Source organism: Pan troglodytes, chromosome 4, assembly GCF_028858775.2.
Source record: "Pan troglodytes isolate AG18354 chromosome 4, NHGRI_mPanTro3-v2.0_pri, whole genome shotgun sequence".
Lineage (NCBI taxonomy): Eukaryota > Metazoa > Chordata > Mammalia > Primates > Hominidae > Pan > Pan troglodytes.
This window is the reverse complement of record NC_072402.2, coordinates 38,841,972-38,865,834: the sequence shown is the minus strand read 5'-3', so window position 1 is coordinate 38,865,834 and position 23,863 is coordinate 38,841,972. Positions and strand designations below refer to the sequence as shown.

Below are 23,863 nucleotides of genomic sequence, written 5' to 3'. Positions count from 1 at the left end.
AAGGATGGAGATGATCTGGAGGGGCAGACAGAGCCTATCCAGCACAATCCTTTCTAGCTTTAATATTTCTGTGATGCCAAAACAACCCAAACTACAGTCAGCCTTCATTTGACAAGTATATTCTAAACACCCAACTTGTTCTCAGCAATTTATTTATTAAAAAAAGAAAGGGAATCGATTGGATGGATAGATGAATGCGTGGATGGGGAAGAAGCCTCTGACTGAGAAAATTCATAAAATAATAACTCAACTAGATTGCAAGCTTGGCAAACTCAGGGACTGGGCTGGGTTTGTTCATTGTTGACTCCTCAGTGGCCAGCACTGTGCCTGAACCTTAGTAGGCCCACAATAAACATTTGTCTGAATAACTTGACTGATGAAACATCAAGAGCACCAAACAACATAAAATATGCAATTGGGAGTCTTGGGACAGGATAAGTCAAAGTTGGGGGAAGGAGATAACATGCTTGCACCTAGGAGAAGCAGACAATGACGGTGTTTGTTAATTCTGCTTCTAGTAACTTTTATGCCAAAGCTTCTAAGCACTTCTCAGGGAACAAAGAACATCTGATGGTGATGGAGAGATAAAGGACAGTCTGTCCCTCAATCATAACTAGTCACTTAAAAGAGCAACATTGTAACACTTATATCCCAACCTCAATTAATTCATCCATTTATTTATCCAGTGAAAATTTATTGAGTGCTGATTTTGTATTTGGAAATTCAGAAATAAGACAGAAACAGCCTCAGCCCTCAAGGAGCTTAGTCTGGTCGGAACTAAAGATAAGACATTAGGAAATACCAGTACCAGTGCTGACTAGGGGGAGCACAGGCTGCTGTGGGAGCAACAGGAAACCTGGGACAGGCAGTGGGTGTCGGAGTAGGTAAGTTGAGCATGGAAGGACTTTTCCACTTGTTTACTTGTTTCTGGCTTCCATCCCTCCACCAGCCATTCACCCCTCCACCATCATCACCCAAACAGTAGGTAAGCAAATGGTTTGTAATGCATATTTCTTTGATTTGGATGCATGTTACACTAGAGTGCCATAACCCAGCCAATAAACACATATATAGGGTAGAGTCCCATCAGCTAATCAGTGAATGCATGTAGAGGTGGTACCATCAGCCAATCAGTGAACACACTTGGAGGGTATGCGCCTTCCTCCAGAGTTTTTGGCAGAGAAAGAGAACAAGAGGTCAGAAGAGCACAAAGTGGGTGTCTGGGTTGGAAGGAGGAGACGACAGGTACAGGAATAGAGGCTGGAGATCTTGTAGACAAATCTGACTGCTGAATATTTTGGAGGATTAGTACTATTTATCTTCGACTCTTTGCAAACAAATGGAAAGTATGTGAGGAGGTTTATGTGTGCTTGTTTGGCTTTTTTGGCCTCTAGCAACTGTTGGGTACAAGATCTCAGAAAGTTACTGATCTGCATGGTCTATATTAACACTGATTCATCTGACTTAAGAAGGTGGTTGTTGGCTGATTTTTAAATATTGGCAATTTTGTTACAAAATTGCTTCATTCTCAGAGGTTTTGTTAATCAGGATATTCATGTATTTAACTTGAGTGTTATGACTGGTAATGGGAGGAAAAAGCAATTTGGGGAGAAGAAACAGAAGGGAAGATGAAGAATAGCAAGTGAGTCAAAATGGAAGGGTAAATATTTCCTAATTTATCTATATTGCCCTCTTTTTTAATGTAAAGCCTACTAGAGTTGTGAGAATTTGCTGAAAATACATTTTAATTGTTAGTTACATTTGGGAAATTGAAGTGCTTTTTAATTTACTCCCTTTCTCCCCCCATCTCATTTTTCAAAGGAAAGAAAAATGCTTCTAGCTCTAGAAAGTGTAGCGGAGTTAAGTGTATGTGTGTCTGGGGCGGGGGTGGTGGTGCGTGGCATGCGTTTTATTTTCTATGAGAACATTACTTCTGTTAGGGAATAACTCTCCATTTGCAGTCTTTAAGGCATTTTGACTTTTGATGAATTTCTTTACTATTAGCACACTCTGTCCTTGGCCTGGAAGAAGTTATGCTGGGACCAACCACTGGCCTGAGAGCCGATTCTCTTACCTTCTGGCCATCTGCTTAAGTCTCCTTTGTCCTACTCTCTGTTCAGCCCTTGAAGGTCAGTAGTCTGTTTTGAAGCTTGGTCTGCAGGTCTCCTTCTCAGAGCTTCCTCTCTTACCTATATATTGATGCTGCATGAATTTTTAGCTATCACCCAAATACTTCCCTTCACATGTAGACCTGTGTTTCTTCTTACCTATTAGGTATCCTTCCTGGGTGTCAACACACTCAAAACTTCTCCCTATCAGTGTTTGTTCTTGCCCACCCTGTCTCTGTTTTTATGGGAGGTACCAGCATCCCCACTCACAGCCACTGAGTCAGTCACCCACTCACTTCCATGTATATGATCCCTTACCAAGTCCTAGTGTATTCCTGAATGCCTTTCCTATTCTTTCCTTTTTTTTCCATCCCCAAAGCCATTGCTCTCATCAGCTCTTTCTGGATTATTATTGTTATTAATTATCTCTCTCTCCTCCACTGGTCTTCACTATATGCTTCCCTCAACCACCAGCTTTTTATTTATACTGTACACATCTCCATGTCTATTCCTTGTGTCAAATCTTTCAGGAGCTCTCCGTTTTCTAGCTCTTCATGTCAGTGAACAAGTCGTTGAAACAGCTTCATTCTCTCTGAGCAGGTTTTCCTCCTATCGCATGGGCCTCAGCTCCCTGGGCTCTGCTGGTATCTCCTCCGCTGCGTGACCTTGAAGAGTTGGCAGACCCAGAGTATGGTTCTCCACCCTCTTCTCCTTTCTGATGGCACCCTCCTCCCCACCACCTTAGGTGACCTCATCCAACCCCACAGCTCACAGTAGCATCTATACACTAATGACTCTCAAATTTATGGCTCTAGCCCTGACCTGTCTACTGAGCTCACACATAGATCCAGCTGCCTCTTTGACATCTTCACTCTAATAGAGATTCTTATTTCACAAGGCCCAAGCAGAACTCTTGATTTCCCACCCATTCTTTTCCTGATCCTGTCCCATGTCTCAGAGAATGGTACTACTGCCCACCCATTAGCTCAGGTCAAAAACCTAAGGGTTATCTTGTTTTTTTCCTTCTCCTTACTCCGCTCCCCACATCCAACCCATCACAGGTCCTGTCAACATTGCATTCAAAATTCATGCATCCTGAACCTGACCCTCTCTATCCATCTCCCCTGCCTTCTCCCTAGTAACCTCCATCTCTTATGTGGATGGCTCTGACATCCTCCTGCCCTAGCAGTTTCCACCCTTCATCCCTAGAATTGATTCTCCACACAGGGACCAGAGGGATTTTCAGAAAGCAAATTATATTGTGTTTCTTCTCTGCTTAAAATTCTCCCAAGGCCTCCTCCCTGGCCTGGACTGTTGTCGCTTCCTTGAACTCACCAAGCTTTTTCCTGCCTTAAGGATTTTGCATTTGCAATTCCCTTCCCTGGAATCCTATTCTCCCCAGATCTTTGCATTCCCAGCTCCCTTGGGATAATTCATGTGCCAGTTTAAACATCCCCTCCCAGGCAAGCCTTCTCAGACTTCCCAAACTAAAGTGGACTCTGCCTCAGCTTCTCTCTATTACAGTAAGTTGTTTTATTATCTTCAGATCATGATACAATGATCATTTTCTTTTCTTGTTAATTGTCTCTCTTCCTCCACTAGAATGTAAGCATCATTACAAGTATGGATTCATCTTACAAATTTATCTTACAGATCTATCCTCAGCACCTAAAATAATTCTTGGCATATAGTAGTTGCTCAAAAATATTTGTTGAGTGAATGAATGAATATATAATTGCATAAATTTGCCTCTGTGATAAAATACCTCACCACCGATTTATATATATGCATGTATATAAATGTGTGTATATCTATATATATAGATACGCACATACATATATATGTTAGCTTGTTAGCATCATCAACATCTTCAATCTTTGAAGAAGAAAGACTGGAAACCTGTTCAAGGGAACCTAAATGGTGCATCCCATTTGTTTTAACCTCATCAGTGAAACCAGAATGGGGTTATCAGTAGATAACTGCTGCTCTTCCAGCCCTGAATGGTCGGGCTTCTATTTGTGTCCTCTTAGAAAACTATTTTCTTCTTTTCCCATATCTTTGCTTGTTGAGTTATACATCGGAAGCAGGTAGATTCCACTGCACGTCCAGGGTGACCAGAAACCGACTAGCCACCAGCCACGCGAAAGCCACCTCACTCCCACTCGTATTCCAAACAACTAGACACGCAGCACCGTAGGCAAAGCTGTGAACGGGGTGAAGTTGGTTTTGCTGCCCTTTTCCATCACCCTCGCGCTGTCTACCCTTCCCAGGGAAGCAGTGTAGGAAGAAGAGAGTGATCAACAGAGTCTTATGAAGGTTTTAGAGGCACAAAGAGTTACTGCAAAATAGAAACATTTACAGTTTTTAAACTTAAGGATAGAGCAATGCCGAAGCAATTTAAAAAACATTTTAAGGACATTTCAAGCCCTGTCAAATGTGGGTGGAGGAGATATTCATGGGCATGAGCAGGAGGAGGGTGGATTCTTTGGCACATCTCAGTTGGATGATGTCATATTGACTACTACCTACTCGCCCAGGTTAGTCCACAGGGAGAGGACAGGGGCCCACACTGAGCCTGTTTCCTTACTGGCGGTAAGGGTGCAAAGGGACAGACAGAGAGCAGTGATGCAATAATGGAAGTGGTGGCTGGTTGATATGGAGAGCAAGGGAGAAGAAGGAAAGCCAGATGGCCATGGTTTGAATTTGGAGAGTTGTTAGTAGCATGAACCACTAGGAATCAGATTTGGAAGGGAGATGATGCTTTATGGTTCAGAAGCTTTCGTTGCGTGATATTGATGGAACTCATGCTTGGAGTTGTCCAGGAGGCCATGGGGAGCATGACAGCAGAGCTTCACTATGCGATTTTAGATACCCCAGCCCCACCCCCAGCTAGACTTGGAATTCTGTGCCTTTGGTTTCTTTTCTCTTTTCCTTCTTTCCTTCCTTCCCTTTGCTTCAGTTCCCTTTCCTTCTCTTTCTTCCTCCTGTCCCTTCTCTTTCTTTCTTCTTCCTTTTTCTCTCTCCCTTCTTCTTTTTTCCTCTTTTAAAATCTTCTACCACTCCAGTCTCTTCAAGGTGCATGGTAGGTGATAAATATCCAGTGGGTTGAGTGTTGGGCTCTGTTTCGCTGTATGATGGCAGGAGTGGAGGAAAAAAAACCACGTTTAAACATGAGGCATCCAAAGACACTTAAAACCTAACAAATACAGTATCCCCCCCTTATCCGCAAGGGATATGGTCCAGGATTCCCAGTGGCTGCCTGGAACCACAGATAGTAATGAACCCTGTGTTCACTATGTTTTTTCCTATACATACGTACCTATGATAAAGTTTAATTTGTAAATTAGGCACAGTAAGAGACTGATGATAATAAGTAATAACAAAATAAAACAATCATAACAATAGACTGTAATAAAAGTTATGTGAATGTGGTCTCTAGCTCTCAAAATATCTTAGCGTACTGTAGGTCTTAGCGACCTCAACATACAATTTTTTTTCTTTCCTTATTAAGTCAAGAACTTTTATCTTTTCACTTAAAGGAAGCGCATTACAGCTTCTCTTTGGTATATAGAATGGCCAGCATCACTGCTCTTGCACTTTGGGGCCATTATTAAATAAAATAAGGGTGCCTTGAACACCAGCACTGGAATACCACAACAGTAAAACTGATAGCCAAGGTGTCTACTCAGTGACTCATGGGGGATGTGGTGGAGGTAGTGGATATAGCATGGAGACACTGGACAAAGGGACGATTCACATTCTGGGCAGGACGGAAGCAGGACACCTCTTTATCAGAATGGCATGCAATTTACAACTTATCAATGGTTTGTTCTGGAATTTTTCAATTTAATATTTTTGGACCACTGTTGACTGTGGGTCACTGAATTGCAGAAACTTAAACTGTGGATAAGTGGGGACTACTGTATGTGCAAACCATCAGAACTCAGGCTAGTGGTTTTAAGATACTGTCAATTTTTATGCAATATCTCAGGAAAACATAGACAACCTCCCAGTTGCCACAGACATGTACTGTAAGCAGACGTCCTCCTAGTACTTCTTAACTGGCTCTTCTGGAAAATTCTCACTCTCTCAGAAGTGAATAGTATGGCTTTTCTTTTTCTTTTATAGATAGAAGAGGAATTCAGAGGATTTGGTGCCTTTATCCTTCCTCATCATCTCTTTGTTGTTTTTCTCTTTTTGTTTTCCGTTTAACTTATTTATTTTTCTTTCAGAAAACACTTATTTTTAACCTGGGTCAATGTACCCTGAGTTTTTCAAACTGTCCTTTAATCTGTTGGGTTGTTTTTGCCTCAGACTTTATTAAAGTTATTCTTTTGCCTTGCTTTACCTTCCACAAATCTCAGCCTGCACTTGATGCTTTACTTTCTGATTTCTTTGCTGTTCTGCTTTTCCTTGTCTACCCAGGCCTAAAAAGACTATGAGTGTGAAATAATGATAGATCATGCTGTTAATTTAAATCACCTTGGCCCTTCTACCTAACCCCCTTTGCCTCACTTTTCCTTCTGTGGAAGGACAAAGTATATTCGTTTGCTATTGCTACATAACAAAGTACAAATTCAGTGGTTTACAATAACACATATTTATTATTTCACAGTTTCTGTGGGTCAGAGCCTGGGCATGGCTTTACTAGATCCTCTGTTTTAGGATTACTCTGAAAGCGGCAATCAATATCTCAGCTGGGGCCGCAGTTGCATCTCAAGGCTCAGTTAGGGAACGGTTCACTTTCAGGCTTTCCTGATTTTTGGCAGAATTTACCTCCTTTCAGTTTGTTGGACCGAGGGCCCTTGAACAAAGGCACCCTCAGTTCCCTGCCAGGTGGGCCTCCCCAGTATGGCTGCATGTTTTATCAAAGCCAGCAAGAGAAAGCCTCTACTAGCAAAACTGTATAACTTAATCTATGAAGTGTCATTTGGTAACCTTTGCCATGTTCCATAGGTGGGCAGCAAGTCAAGTCACAAGTTCCATCCACACTCAAGGGGAGGGGACAACACAAGGGCATGGACACCAGGCAATGGGGATCATTGGGAGTCATCTTGAAGTTTGTCCACACATGGAGGAATGCTTTTGTGAAAAAATGCTTGGGCTCCTAGAAAAACGTGGTGAAGGCCATATTCATACTGCATTCATGCCTTTTTGTAGGCCTTTATGACTAATGTTAAAAATAATAATTTTTCCTCTTGTTTTATTTCTAAAAATGACTTATTTTTCTTTTCTGCTATTAGAAATCTCATCAGCCTTTCTGGATGAGAAAGTCAGCAGGAACAGATTGTTGTTGGTCTTGGTTTTGGCTGGACTGACTCAGCACTGTGGGCAGCTGAGAAGGAAAAGGCCTTGCAAATGCTCTCTAGACCTTAGTTCAAAATCCCTCCACCCCAGAGGAGCCAGGTATGGGCCAGGCATGGTAATAGCTGCAAGCAAGATGCCAGGACCATTTAAGGCTGAGGCATTTAATTAGGTACAATGTATTACTTCCTGAAAGTGTATGAAAGCTTCATAGTATCTGCTTAGACATTTAGTGATACCAGCTACCTACCCAGATTGGAGGGGAGTTGGGTGGGGGGTGGCTCTAGAAGCTTAGCTGCACCTTTGGTTTGATCCGTGTTTGACTCATGTTTGTAAATTGTCCCTACAATTAAGGCTGAGGGATAACTTCAGCCCCTAATAGATTTTTCTCAAGGTTTTTTCTCCTTATGTTGCTGAGGCTGGTCTCGAATTCCTGGCCTCGAGAGATCCTCCCGCCTTGGCCTCTCAAAGTGTCAGGATTACAGGCCTGAGCCACCGCGCCCAGGAGATGTTATTTTCACATTCATTTTTCTACTTGGAGGAAAACCTGTCTTTATTACATATGATGTGTTATATATGTATAGGGACCAATATCTCTAACTTGAAAATCTCTTTAAAATTATAGTGTATATGATTGTGAGTTGAGGGCTGCAGGCAAATCTGATCTTTCAGCGTTTTCCTGGGGGCAAAGGCCCAACGAGAGGAAAGTGGAGACCTGTAAAGGGGGTGTTGGGAATCCGAATCCTGAGTCCCAAGAAAGGCTCCAGGTTTGGCAGCTCCAGCGAGGCTGGACTTCCCTCGAGGGGCCAGGAAGGTGTTGCCCAGAGCGGAGCAGCTCAGCGGGCTCAAAGTCTTGGCTCCACACCCCGGGAGGGGCGCTAGGACCCAGGCACCCGCCGGCCCGGGGACGCGTCTGGAAAGTGAAGGCGCGGAGGCTCAGGCTCGCTGCCAGAGTCCCACGGAGCAACCAGAGCCTTCACGTGGGCACGAGGCCCAGGGAGTGGGGTGCAGGGTGCGCCAGGCCGGTGCCCTCTGTGCGGGGCTAAGGCGCCAGGCACGGGCACCACCAAGGCGCCCAGGAGCCGCCCGCCGCCGGCATGGACCAGCTGTACTGCCCACCGAGCGCGTGCCAGGTGAGCCCCCAGCGCGGGGGACCGCGCAGCCCTCGGCCGCCCCCTCACACCTGGGCACCCGGCCGCTGGCACAAGCCCAGAGCCGGCTTCAGGGCCCCCTTTCAGACACACAGGTGCTAGGGTGGCTTTTTTTCTTTTCTTTTCGCCCTTAGTCCCTGCGTGTCCCAGTGCCAACTACCTCCTTCCTTTCCAGGAGGGAAGCACCTCGAGCGTCTAGTGTAACCGTCAGGTTTATTATTCCCAATAATAATTGACCACAGACAGCCGCCGTTCGCGTCCACCTGGCGCTTCTCAGCAGGAGCTGGACCTGTTTCTCCGTCGGGCCGGCTCCTCGGGCTCCTGTTGCGCCTGGTGTTTTCCACGCTTCCCCGGCGCGGGACGGTGGGGCCCCTGCATTCCTCCTCGTGCTTCCAGTGGCTGCAAAGCTGCCTCCCCTTCTGAGTAGTGAGTCGCCGGCAGCCCCAGCGTGGGGTGTGTACACGTGTGTGTGTGTGTGTGTGTGTTTGCGCGCGCACCTCAGTGCCTAGCTCCAGCGCTCGGGACTCTGCAATGGGGCACCCACCCCTACCCCTACCCCTACCCCAACCCCCACCCCCACCACCATCCCCACCCTCACCTTTGCACTAAGTTCTAGGGACAACGCTAGCTGGGTGAATAGACGGAGCGTGGACTAAACCACCCGCCTCATCCCCTGTGGGAAGGGATGTTTGGAGGTGGAGCAAAGCAAAGGAAGAGCTGGAACGTGTGTACAAAGAAGGGTCCCACGCTGCGGGGTCGCAGGAAAGTGCCTGGGAGAACAGTCTGTGGTAGGGAGGGACGCTTAGTGCAAGGGGGAAGCTGCGCAGGCGGCGCTGCCACTCAACTTGGGGGCGTTCCGCTAGGCGTTCAGAGTGTCCTCTGAAACGCACCTAGTTACAAGGATCAAAGTAGCTGTGCTCCTAAGGACTGTTGGGAGAGGTGAGGCTTGCAGCAGCCTTTACAAAAGCTTGGCTAGAAGCCTTGAACCGTCCACAGGCTCCTCTATACCCTCAAGACTAGCTGTGCCCATCCATTCTGCTTCTGGCTCAATCTGACACCAGTTTACCCGTCCCCAGGTTGCCAGCTCCAGAAAAACACTGCTGGCGGCGAGGTGTGAGTTACTAGGACTGTAAGACCTCCGCAGTTGAGTGGTGGTTATTTGCCCAGGCTGCCTTCCATGGACGGTCGGTCGGGAGGTCAGGGTGGCTGGGGGCATGCTGGCTCTGATAGTTACAAGTGCTTCTGTCTGAACCTGAAGTTGGACGTGCAGTGCTAACCTAGAAGAGAGAGTTCCTCTAAACTGTGTGTTGGGAGACAATCAACGAAAACATTTACACAAGGTCCCCAGGGGAGGCGAGGGCCAGAGGACCCGCCCTCTCGGATTTTATAACCCAGCAGTTCGCATTGCCAGTTCTACTTGACTGCCCTCTTGACCTTGAATAAGTTATTTTAACTTTGTAGAGGTTCGGTTTTCCAAGAAGCAAAAACAAAGAATGACAATTCATCAGCAGTGGCAAGTGGATTGGGAGGCCAGGGAGTTGGATTCCAAGCTCAGTGGTACCACTGACCAGTTGTGAAACTCAGGGCAAGCGGTACAACCTGTCCTGGCCTCAGCTGCCAGGAAGGCTCAGAGCCTTTAATTCTGGATTCCACTCTGGCAGTAATCTGCCAGACTTAGCCTGTGAATGCTCACTAGTTCTTTGCATTCTTGCTACAGATTGTACTTGGTTCCAAAGAGCGTTTATGGACGGAAGAGATACTAGATCAGTGGGTGAATTGAATTTTAATTCCAATCTGTTCATAGGGCTACACAAATCATTCAGGCTTAAAGATAGGTGGAAGTAAGCCTGACTGGTTTAGTTAATGCTTAGAATGCACTGGGAAGGATCTCACATAGAAAGTCCTGGTAAAGTTTGAGCTTGGTTATATAATCCTGGAAGACATCCTTTCTGTGCATTTGAAAGATTCCAGCCACAACCTCCCTGTTACAGGCATGAGTAGAGGGGAAGCCCCACACTAACCCCTCAGTGGAAGACAGCCCAGTGTCTTGCAGAGCTCATGGAGGCCACTTACATCATATCTGATAAACCTTGACTTACCTGGGAATGACTCAGTTAATGTCAACTTCTCAGAAAAGCAGCTTATCAGTTTGGTAATGAAATAGTTAAATTGTCTTTAAAAGCTGTATTAAATATTGGATGCCTAATTGCCAGAGCTTATTGAGATAAGCACTGCTTTTTTTTTTTTTACTTTATATACACATCTTATTTTTATTTATGGAGAATCAGTTAATAAACACATTTTAAATTCAATATATTATGTATTTGCTTTTTTGATAACACTGCTCTTTAGCTTTTTAGTTTAGCTTTAGGAAGGGAAATAAGCAGGATGACAATTTTTTTTACTAGATAATTATTATAAGATATTAAAAAGCCACAAAGAACCTTGTTTCTTCAGGTTTTCAGAGATGAATATCAACATAATGGTGAAAATTTTTTAAGTACTTAGGCGCTAGGCATTGGACTAAGCTCTTTATGTAAACACTATCATGTAATCCTATCAACACCTTCTGAAGGATGGGCTATTATTATTATTATTATTATTATTATTATTTTGAGATGGAGTCTTGCTCTGTTGTCTAGGCTGTAGTACAGTGGTTTGATCTCGGCTCACTGCAACCTCTGCCTCCCAAGTTTAAGTGGTTCTCCTGCCTTAGCCTCCCGAGTAGTTGGGGCTACAGGTGCACACCACCAGGCTTGGCTAATTTTTGTATTTTCAGTAGAGACAGGGTTTCACCATGTTGGTCAGGCTGGTCTCGAACTCCTGACCTCGTGATCCACCCGCCTCGGCCTCCCAAAGTGCTGGGATTACAGGCATGAGCCACTGTGCCTGGGCGCTACTATTTCTTTAAATTTTACAAATGAGAGAGCTGAGGCTTCTCATCTTAGATGACACAGCTAGTAGGTGGTGGAGCTGAACCAGCCAGCTGGGTGTATTTACAATGATCCAAGCGACATGCAAGAAGGAAGAAAAGGGGAGGGCAAAAAGTGCCTACTACGTGTCAGATGCTTTATACACCTCAGTGCATAGAGATTTAAAAATCTTTTATGAGTGATAATTTTCTTTTCTTTTTCTACTTGGACTTTCTTGCTTTCATCAACATGATCTGGGTGTCTTTTCATGTCAGCAAAGAGATTGACTCCTTTATTTTTAACTCTGTAGGCTTGAGAGCAGATGGGTAAACCGTAATTTATTTAACCAATCCCTGTGAATGGGCATTTGGATTATTTCTCAGTTTTCACAGTCACATACAGTACTTGTGAAAGATCACACAGTGGATCCATTTATTTATATATTTCTGCATACCTGTTTAGATATTTCTGGTGAATCTGTTCCTAGGGGTGGAATTATTATGTGAAAGATCATGGTTACTATTTAAATACATACTTTTTTTTTTTTTTTAAAAACAGAATCTCCCTCTGTTGCCCAGGCTGGAGGGGAGTAGTGCATTATTGGCTCACTGCAGGCTTGACCTCCCCATCCAAGCAGTCCTCCTGCCTTAGCATCCGGATTAGCTGGGACTATAGGCGTGCGCCACCATGCCCAGCTAATTTTTTAATTATTGTAGAGACAGAGTCTCACTGTGTTGCCCCAGCTGGTCTCAAACTCCTAAGTTCAAGCGATCCTCCCACTTCAGCCTCCCAAAGTACTGGGATTACAGGTGTGAGCCACCGTGCTGGCCAGATATATACTTTTAAATACATACTGCTAACTTGCCTTCCTTAAATGAAATGTAATTTCTGATTTGGGGTCCAATTCTTCCACTAACATGTTTTTGGAGTTTTGATAAATCATTTAATCTGAGAGGGTCTCAGAAGTATTGTCTAAAAACTATGGATGGTAGGACTTGTTGGTTGCCAAGGTCTTTTCCAACCGTAAGGGTCTGCAAATATGTGCAGTTAGAGGTCACACAAATGAAACTGTCCATATTTGACCATTTTTTGCCTACAAAAACAACAACTTAGTATGATTTTATCTAATATCACATGAATTCCTGAAACATCTGTTTTTGGTACCCTGGCTTTTCTGAGGTAGCTTTATGTGTGAGAAGTGGCTAGGCTATGCTGCAGTCACAAATCAACCCTGAAACCTCAGTAGCTTAAAAAATAGAAAGAGGCTGGGCATGGTGGCTCACACCTATAATCCCAGCACTTTAGGGGGCTGAGGCAGGAGGATTGCTTGAGGCCAGAAGTTTAAGACCAGCTTAGGCAACATAGTGAGACCCTTCTTTAAATTTTTCAAAATAAAAATAAAATATAAAGATTTATTTGTCACTCACATTTTATGTCCAAAGCAGGTTAGCAGAGTGCCCTGCTCCACAGAGGCACTCAGGGCACCAGGCTATCAGAGCTCTGCCATCTTGTAACTGCACTATCTAGAACATGCAGTCTTGATGGTCCTATGGCAGGGGAGGAAACAGAGACAGTGGAGAATCAACACCTGCTTGTAAATGCCTTGGCTCAGAAATGAAGCATATTTCTTGTATTTACAGTCTTTTGGTAAGAACTAGTCACACAGACCTCAACCTGATGCGTGGAGACAAGGAAATGCTTTTCAGTGTGTCCAGAAAGAGAAAATGGTAAATACATAGCACTCTGTATTAGTTTGCTAGAGCTGCCATAATAAAGTACTAAAGACTGATAGCTCACACAACAGAGATTGACTTCTTTATAATTCTGGAGGCTAAAAGCCTCAGAACTATAAGGTATCAGCAGCATTGGTTAATTCTGAGGACCTCTCTTCTTGGCTTGTAGACGGTCATCTTTTCCCTCTGTCTTCATATGGTCTTCCCTCTGTGTGTCTATGTCCTAATCTCTTCTTACAAAGACACCAGTCATATTGGATTAGGAGCCATGTTAATGACCTCATTTAAAATTAATTCCTCTTTAAAGACTCTATCTCCAAATACAGTTACATTCTGAGGTACTGGGAGTTAGGACTTCAACCTAACAATTGTGTTGAACACAATTCAGCCCATAACACATTGTCTCTGTCAGACAGCACATCCTGAGATGTAGTCATGCTGTTTTCATTGGAGGGGGCCTGTAGGTTACTGAGCCATGTTATGGAGTCATCTTCCTCTTCACCTCACATCCATCTCCTCCTGTCCCCCCACCCCCTGCCATTTCCTAACCCAAAACTGTTATTTTTCTGAATTCCCTGGGTAATATTTAAAGCGGCCCAATGTTACTACTTACATCAAGCAAATTTTATTGATGGCATTGACTGTAATGTGAAGCCGAGTGGCTGTGGGTTAGAGATGGGAAACCTAGGGGTTAGGAGCACCAACTCTGAAGCAGACTGCCTGGGTGCTAATCCCAGCTCCATTGCTTGCCAGTAGTATTCCTCATCTGTCAAATGGGAATAGTAATACTTCCCTTGCAGGGTTATTGTCCTGATTAAATGAGATAATCTATGTAAAGTGGTTGGTACAGACTAGGTGTCAAAAATGGTGGCTATTATTATTTGCAGCTTCAGAAGCTCATGGAGCCCTTCACACCCAGTGTCCTGCATTCCAGCCTGTGTCCCAGCATCCCAGACAACCCAGAGGCTCTGCCACACAAGCTCCCAGGGCTTCCCAGGTGTGCCCAGGAAGCATGTATTTGTTAGTATGGCAGTAATTGCATTACCACTTTAAAGCTCCAACAGCCCACGCATATTAAAGTCATAGGTTCCTAATTAGATCGTACAGCCAAAAGGAACACAAGAGACTATCCCCTTAAATAGCCCCTTAAAATTATTATCCTTGTTACAGTTAAGACAATGAGAATTGGCAGTTAAATTGATTTGGAAAAGCAGCATTTCAGTTTTTCTAAGAGGCACCCTCTTCCTCTCCTGTTTTAATGACCCTGGAATCAGGATGTGTTAATACCTGAGAGTTAGGCCTGCAACCTTTTCCCGTTGACCTGCCTGGGAAGATGACTGCAGACTTACCTTCTCATGCCATCTTTTTCTTGGAAACACAGCAGTTGGATTGCTGTGTACCTGAGGTGAATTATCTGTCTTGATTATTGCAAAACTATTGATTCCTGAGACTGCATTAGGATTGGAAGAACTATGAGTTGCCCAGTGGCCTTGGGCCTCCATGATTGGAGCAATAAAGAATCCAGAAGGAAACCAAAGCAGTGGTTTCTCCTTGGTAGGGTGAACCACACTCTTCATCTTTGGCAACTATGTGCACCATAGTGTGCAGAGGGGAGGCCAAGACTCTGCAACTGTGGGTAGTTGCTGGGCCTTCCTACGAGATAGCAGATACTATGCAAACTGTGTTTCCCGTTCTGTTTTCTACTAGAAAGCTAAATAAAGGCAGTGATAGATTAAAACCTATTGTGTCTTGTGAATTGATTACAAGTCTGAATCTGTGATCACTGCTGCTGGTGGGACAGCTTCTTATAAATTGCTGTCAGCCAGGCAGTGGTTGTAATGGATTTGTCTATGAATATGTACACAGTGTACACAGTTTCAGCTTTTTATGTTTTCAACATTTGTTGAAGTAGGTGCATGGTTGATAATACATGTGTTTAGTTTAATTGCTGGCTAAGATGACTTCACAAAGGTTACACTATGATTTGGCCTTGACACAAAAGTTATTGTTTACACGGGGAGTCAAGGAAATAGAGCATGGGGATAAATTTGATATTGATGAGGCAAATATTTGGCATTGGAGGGATGATGCAATTTCAGTTTTCTTTGCTTGTTTGTTTTGCAAAGTAGCAGCCAAGTGCTTTTAAAGAAGAAAAGATACCCACAAGTACCTACAGCTAGATTTATGTTTCAATATTGAGAGATGTGCAAAGGGGTTACCTCTTACATGTCAAGTAACTAAACTGAAGCCAGGAGATATAGCCTAATCTATAGATGAAAAAAAAAATCAAAGCAGTGAGCAGCCAGTGGGAGCAATTTTCATATCTTGTAGGACTGTCATTGTTTGATGGGCAGCATTCTTTTCTTAGTGATACATAAAGTGATGGCATTCCCTACAATTAGTGGTATTTTAGATTTGATGAAATATGGCAAAAATGGCAAAGAGGGGACTAGAATCCAGAGCTTCTATCTCTCAAGCAGTCTACTTTCTCCTACCCATACCAAGGTGTGCATTCCCTGACCCTGGTGTTGTCTGACTCCAGCCTTGGTTTTCATCTTCGAAATAATTTTTAAACTTTTCCCTAGAAGATTAAGACAATTACACTGAGGCATAAACAAATGAAAAAGCAACCATCTAGCATACGTGGCCAGCCAATATTCTCCATTGTAAATATTACTCCTTTTGAGTGAAACTTATGAAGGGTGTTACTAAGGTCAGGACATTACTAAGAAAGTAAGTGACTTAATAAATGTATTTATCACAAGCTCTTTATCATTGTATACCTGTTTAAGAGGCCATGGCTGATTAAAGAGTAGGAAAACATGACTTCTCTAGGGTTTTAGCATCTATTTTCTAGTTCCAGTTAGTATTAAAAAATAAATTCAAGACCATCTTTGTTGGAATAGCATGCAATTGAAATAGGAAAATTAACTTGCTCAGAGAGCTTTTAATTAAATCTTTGTTTGAAAACTTCACAAAAGACCCTCTTAGTAACCTAAGAGTACTTTAGAAAGTTGAGGAGTTCTAGATCCTGTCCTGGCTTTCGATGGAATGATATTAGGAAGGTTGAGATGAATAATATTGATAAAGGGCTTACTATGAACATCTTTGTCAAACAGCCATTGAACAGCATTCCTGTTTAAAGTGCATCGTTTTGCAATACTCATTTTCACATCTTGAAGAGGAAACACCCAGTTTTATTCCAGAGTAGCATTTTCAGGGGGACAATGGCCACTGAAGTATTTTCACAATCTATCTTTTCTTGGGTAAGTTTTTCTGTTTAAGGAAGGGCATTTTGGATCTTTAAATATGGCGTGCACTGGGGGTTCTCAATGTGCTGTCACTCATATCGTGAGAATAACTTCTGTTGGAAAGACCACAGCTCACCCACTGATCTCTGCAACTGCAGAAAAGATCTCACGGCTGCAAGGATTGCACAAGAGGAAAATAAGTAGGAAGGTAGGAGTGGGAGGAAATAGTGAAGGGAGTAGAAGGAAGGATAAAGCAGTGTATTTCAACCCTGTGCATCACAACACACAGAGGACAATGTAATGTCTAGGACATTTGAGTCAGTGGACAAGGCTCTGTGTCTGCTCCAAATGCTGAATGGGTGACCTGAAGGCTTAGAGAATCAATATCTTGCTTCCGTACCAGTTCAGCTGGTACCCTGATGAGTAAGTCTGAGGGTAAAGCATAGCCCTCACTGGGGGAAGGGAGAAGAGGCTGGGGACCACCACATTATCTGCTCCTGCCTGTCTCAAACACCTAGATGGCCTCTTGCTTTGGCCCAGGTGTAGTTGGTCTTCTCTTTCTCCCCTAAGCCCTTCCCTCTGCCTTTCTAGGGATTTGCCCAGTCTGCAGGGTTTTTCTCTGCACTACAGCAAGCACTGCTGTCATTCACACCCCCTCTTCCCTAGGCTTGAAATCTGGAAGGCAATGAGAGCTGTGAGCAGCAGGGGAGGACACAGGCGGCCTAGGACACTTGCTTCCCCACTCTGACTTGTCATCCTTAAAGGACATATTTCTATTTTTCATGCAACACATAATTAGTGAGCATCTAATATATGCCAGACAAAGATCTTCTCTTGAGGCTTACCTTCAAGTGTGGGGATAAAGTCAAGAAGGAAGGGAGAGGAGGAGAAGGAGAGGAAAGGGAAGAAGAGGGAGAGGAGAAAGGATGCAAGTGTCAGATGTGGTGAGCACCAGAAAGAAAGATAAAGCAGGAAAGAGCAATAATAACTGTCCAGGATGGGGTGGGGAACATTGCCATAGTAAATAGCATGGTCAGAGAATGCCTCCCTGATAATGTAATATCTGAGCTGAAGCCTGAAGGAAGTGGGGAGTGATATTTGTGAAATTTTTTGGATATTTGTGAAAGAATATTTCAAGTGGGAGGAATAGTGGGTGCAAAGGCCCTGAAGGAGCATGTCGGCATGCCCATGGTGCAGCAAGGAGGCTGCTGGAGCAGGAGGAAGTGAGCAGGAGGGGCAGCAGGAGCTGAGGGCAGAGAGGTTGTGGAGAGCCAGGCTGCTCAGGGACTGTGGTCGGCTATAAAGACCAGGTCAGATGGGAAGTGGGGGGTCTGACAGTTTGTAGGAGGCTCACCCTGGCTGCTTATGGAGAATAGCCTGAGGGAAGCCAGGTGAAGCTAGGAGACCATCAGTCATCCAGGCAAGAGGTTTTGGCAGCTTAGACCAGAATGGTAGCAGTGAAGATGGCAAAAAATGGTCAGATTCTGAATCAGTTTTGTAAGTGGACCTAACAGGATTTGCAGGCAGATGGAATATGGAGGGAGAAAAGATCTAGGGTGACATTAGAATATCTCTAAGGCCCCTTCCAGCACTAACACGGTGTGAGTTGTTACCATCAGCCCATTGGTCGGGCTTGCCACCTGGTGCCTGTCCTTTGCCCATGTTCTTATTAATTCTTCTCCATGAGTTGAGTCAGCTGACCTGGTTGTTATCAAGGGTGATTGTGGTCTGGCTTTGTTCTTGAGTGCCAAAATGCCCTTTGGTTTCCCTGGAGGGGAAAACCTTCCAGGGAGTTCTAAGGCCAGTCCTTGACTGCAACAGTTTAACATGCCATGGTCAAAATAAAGGCTGCTTTCCCTCTGGAAGCCTTTCTTCATAACCAAACTTGGAGTGCCGCTAAGATAGCTCTAAAGTAGAGGGGTAGATCTAGTTTGTTAGCTGAAAAATATTACTCTTAATAAATGAATCATAATTAGTGGAAAGATGAGAACCAATGCAGTCATCTGTTGCAGAATTTATTTGATAAATGGGATAATAGAAGAGAAAAAGACGTCTACAGTCTATAGTTTAGTGGCCAGTACTAAGTGAGGCTCAATGAGAAGCCAAGAGAAAGCAATTGCTTCACTGAAATCTGATCTGACACACAGATGAGTGTGATGGAGGTGCTCCTGTCTCTTCCTTTCACTTGGCCCTGGTAAGGTCTGACTGGTGTCAATCATGGCTTTTACAGACCTAAAAGTTGTGTTCTCCTCATCACTTTGGCTCTAGCACATGAACTGGTTGTGTGAACTGTTGGCTGAGGCCTTCCCTTGCAGAATTAAAACAACCTCTGTCTCTCAGTATATGCTCTAGGAAAGTTTTAATTGGCTGAAGACAAAGTAGGCCCAAGAATAATATGATTCATAAGGGATGGTGAATTTATTATCTTATGCTTGGTGGTCCAGTATATCAGTCGGCTTCAGCTACCATAACAAAATACCACACACTGGGTGGCTTAAACAACAGATACTCATTTCCTCACAGTTCAGAAGGTTAGAAGTCCAAGATCAAGGTGCTGTCAGGGTTGGTTTCTGGTGATGCCCTTCTTCCCAGCTGGCACACAGCCATTTTCTTGCTGTGTCCTCACATGGCTTTTTCTCTGTGCATGTATGGAGAGAGCTCTATGGTGTCTCTTCCTCTTCCCACAAGGATACTGTCCTATTGGATTAGGGTCCCATCTTTATCCTCATTTAACCTTAATTAACTCCCTCAAGGCCCTATCTTCAAATATAGTCATATTGACAGTTAGGACTTCAACTTAGGAATTTTGGGGGACAGACTTCAGTCCATAACATGAGGTAAATGTTGTAAGTTTTTTTAAAAATGAATTTTACTGACGTATAATATTTATGTACAATAAAACATATCTTTTTTTTTTTTTTTGAGACGGAGTCTCACTCTGTTGCCCAGGCTGGAGTGCAGTGGCATGATCTTGGCTCACTGCAAGCTCCGCCTCCCAGGTTCACACCATTCTCCTGCCTCAGCCTCCCGAGTAGCTGGGACTACAGGTGCCCGCCATCACACCTGGCTAATTTTTTTGTATTTTTAGTAGAGATGGGGTTTCACCATGTTAGCCAGGATGGTCTCAGTCTCCTGACCTCGTGATCCACCCGTCTCGGCCTCCCAAAGTGTTGGGATTACAGGCGTGAGCCACTGTGCCCAGCCAAAACATATACCTTTTAAAGCAGCGGTCCCCAACCTTTTTGGCACCAGGGACCAATTTTGTGGAAGACAATATTTCCACAGATCGAAGGTGGGGATTGTTTCGGGTTGATTCAAGCACATTACATTTATTGTGCACTTTATTTCTATTATCATTACATTGTAATATATAATGAAATAATTATACAACTCACCATAATGTAGAATCAGTGGGAGCCCTGAGCTTGTTTTCCTGCAATTAGATGGTCCTGTCTGGGGGTGATGGGAGATAGTGACAGATCATCAGGCATTAGATTCTCATAAGGAGTGTGCAACCTAGATCCCTTGCATACGCAGTTCACAGTAGGGTTCGCACTTCTATGAGAACCTAATGCTGCCACTGATCTGACAGGAGACGGAGTTCAAGTGGTAATGTGAGTGAGGGGCAGTGGCTATAAATAGAGATGAAGCTTTGCTTGCTTGGCCTACCGCTCACCTCCTGCTATGTGGCCCAGTTCCCAACAGGCCACGGACTGGTATGGGTCCATGGCCCAGGGGTTGGGGACTCCTATTTTAAAGTGTACAGTTTGATGAGTTTTGACAAAGTAAGTCATCTTGTAATGTGTCCACATAATCACCACCACAGTCTAGATATAGACCAGTTCTATCAGCCTGAGTCATGTGCTCCTTCCCAGTCAATTCCCAACCCCCACCAGAGACCCCAAGTAACCAGCGTCTTCCTTCCATTCCACTAGACTAGAGTTGTCTGTTTTAGAGTTTCATGTCAATAAAATCATACACATAACCTTTTGTGTCTGTCTTGTTTCACCCAGTATAAGGTTTTGATTCATACATGTTGTTGTGTATATCAGTAGTTTGTCACTTTTCATCTTTGAGTAGAAGTCTATTTTATGGGTGTACCACAATTTGTGTATTTACTCACCTACTAATGAACATTTGGGTTGTTTCCAGTTTGGGGCTATTATTTTAAAAGCTACTATGAACGTCCATAGATAAGCCTTTGGCCATTTTCCATTATGTTCTTATTTCTCTTGGGTAAGTGCCTAGAAATGAAATTCCACCTTTCCATGGTAAGTGTATGTTTTTAATAAGAAAATATTAGAGACTGCTGTCCTTAAAAGAGATTGTAGTAATTTACATTCCCATCAGTAATGTACGAGAATTCCAGTTGTTCTATATCTTGCTAACACTTGGTATTGTCAGTCTTTTTCATTTTAGCCATTTTAGTGGCTGTATGCTAGTATCTCATTGTGGTTTTATTTGCACTTCACTGATGACTAATTGATGCTGAGTCTTTTTTATATGATTACTGACCATTTTTATTTCTTGTATTATGAAGTATCTGCTCTAAATATTTTGCCCAATTTTTAAAATTGGGTTGTTTGACTTCTGATTATTGACTTGTAAGACTTTTAAAAATATATTCCAGATACAAGTCATTGGATGTATATTTCTCCCAGTCTGTGGCTTGCCTTTTTATTTTCTTGAAGATATCTTTAAAAGAGCAGACTTTTACATTTTCAATGAATTGCAATTTATCGTTTTTCTTTTATAGTTCATGCCTTTTAAATTCTTTTAAAGAAATCTTTGCCTACCTCAATTTCACAAAGATTTTTTCCTATGTTTACTTCTAGAAGCTTCCTTCTTAAATTCTATGATCCATTTCAAGTTAATATTCATGTATGGTGTAAAGTAAGGGTGGAAGGATTTTGTTTTTTTTGCTTGTTTTGTTTATGCATTTGGATACTCAGTCATTCCACCACCATTTGTTGAAAAGACTATACTTTCCAAATTAAGTTACTTTGGTACTTTTACTGAAAATTAATTGACCCTATATGCATAGGTCTGTATCTGGACACTATTTTATTCCATTGATCTATTTGTTTGTCCTTATGCCAATACCACTCTGTATTGTTTACTGTGGCTTTGTACTAAATTTTAAAATCAGGCACTGTTTGTCTTCTTTGTTCTTTTTCAAAATTCATTTGATTATTCTAGGTCAATTGCATTTCTACATAATTTTTATAATCATTTTGTCAATTTTTACAGATATAAACCTGTTGGGTTTTGATTGGAATTGTATTGAATCTATAGATCAATTTAGGGGGAACTGACATCTCAGCAATAAGGAGCTTTCTGATACAAGAACATTGTATATCTCTATTTAATTAGACTTTTAAATTTCTCTATCAGTGTTTTATAGCTTTCAGTGTGAAGGTCTACAGAAAAATTTTATGCTTTTTAATATTATTGTAAGTAGTATTTTGTATTTCAATTTCCAATGGTTCATTGCTGGCATATAGAATACAATTGACTTTTGTTTATTGACCTTGTATCCTGTGATTTTATTATACTCACTTATTAGTTCTAGCAGCTGTTTTTGTAGCCTTTAGCATTTTCTATGTGTACAATTATGTTGTCTGTGAATAAACAGAATTCTACTTCCTCTTTCCCAGATTGTATCTTTTACTTCTTTTTCTTGCTTTATTTTATTGGCTAGAGCCCCCAGTGTAGCTTTGGTGATAGTGCACACCTGTGTCTTGTTCTTGATCTTAGGGGAAAGGCATTCAATCTTTTAAGTATGATGCTTACTGTAGGGTTTTTGCATAGGCTTTTTATCAGGTTAAAAAAAGTTTCCTTTCTCGACTTACTTATTGAGAATTCTTATTGTAAATAACAAGTGAATTGTCAAAAGATTTTATTACACCTATCGAAATGATGTTTGTTTTTTCCTTTGTTCTTTTACAATGGTGAATCACATTGACTTTTTTATTGTGGTAAAATACCCATAACATGAAATTCAGATTTGTAACAATTTTAAAGTGTACAATTAAGTAGTATTAAGTATGTGCACAATGTTGTGGAACCATCACCCCTATCAAGTTCTGGAATTTTTTAAATCACTCCAAAAAGAAACCCCATGACCATTTGACAGTCACTTTACATTCCCCAGCCCCTGGCAAGCACCTGCTCTCTGTCTCTGGATTTGCCTATTCTAGATATTTCATATAAATGGAATCATAATAGTGGCCTTTGTGTCTGGCTTCTTTCACTTAGCATTTTTTAAAGGTTCATTCATGTGATAGCGTGTATTGGTGCTTCATTTTTTTAAATGGCTGAATAATATTCCATTGTATGGATATACCACATTTTGTTTATTCAGTCATCTGTTGATGAACACTTGAACTACTTCTACCTTTTGACTATTGTAAATAGTGCTGCTATTAAACATTTAAGTACAAGTTATTGTTTGAACACCTGTTGTCAGTTCTTTGGGGTATAAGCCTGGGAGTGGAATTGCTGAGTCATATGGTAACTCTCTTTACCTTTTAGGAACTGCCAAACTGTTCTCCACACTGGCATTATGTTTTAGTTTGTGCTGCTATAACAGAATACCTGAGGCTGGGTAATTTAAGAGAACAGAAATTTATTTTCTCTCAGTTCAGGAGGCTGGGAACTCCAAGATCAAGGTGCCTGTATCCATTGAGGGCCTTCTTACTATATACTCCAGAGAAGAGGAAACACATGCCCTCACATGGCAGAAGGCAGAAGGGCAAGAGTACAAGAGAGATTGAACTTAGCCTCAAGTCGTTTATATAATGGCATGAATCCATTCATGAGGGCAAATACCTGCCATTAGGCCCCCCGCCAATACAGTTGCATTAAGCATCAATTTTCCAACACATGAATTTTGGGGGGATGCGTTCAAGCCATAGCATTCTACCATTTTACTTTCCCAACAGCAATGTTTAAGGGTTGCAGTTTCCCCATATCATTGCCAACACTTTTTTTTTTCAATTATAGCCATCCTAGCAGATTTCAAGGGACATTTCACTGTAGTTTTGACTTTATTTACATTCATTTTACAGTTGACCCTTGAACACTGTGGGGGTAAGGGATGCTGACCCCCTGCACAGTAAAAAAAGAAATCAATATATAACTTTGAACTTCCTAAAAACTTGAGACCAATAGCCTATTGTTGACCAGAAGCCTTCCCAATAACAAAAAGTCAATTAACACATATTTTGCATGTTATATATATTATATACTATAGTCTTATGATAAAGTATAGAGAAAAGAAAATGTTATTAAGAAAATCATAAGGGAGGGAAAATATATTTACTATTCATTATGTGAAAGTGGATCATCATAAAGGTCTTCATTCCTGTCGTCTTCATGTTGAGTAAACAGAGGACAAGGAAG

General features: G+C 42.5%; 1 protein-coding gene across 3 annotated transcripts in view; it reads left to right on the top strand.

The window, feature by feature from the left end:
* Window positions 1-8,362: 8,362 nt before the first annotated feature.
* PDE8B (phosphodiesterase 8B) overlaps window positions 8,363-23,863 on the top strand; it is a 247,221-nt gene continuing 231,720 nt past the window's right edge. For all 3 annotated transcript variants that reach the window (XM_054684286.2, XM_054684284.2, XM_517695.9), the window contains exon 1: window positions 8,363-8,545. In XM_054684286.2, coding sequence (XP_054540261.1) covers window positions 8,510-8,545 — 36 coding nt within the window. In that variant the 5' untranslated portion in view covers window positions 8,363-8,509. The remainder of the gene's footprint in view (window positions 8,546-23,863) is intronic.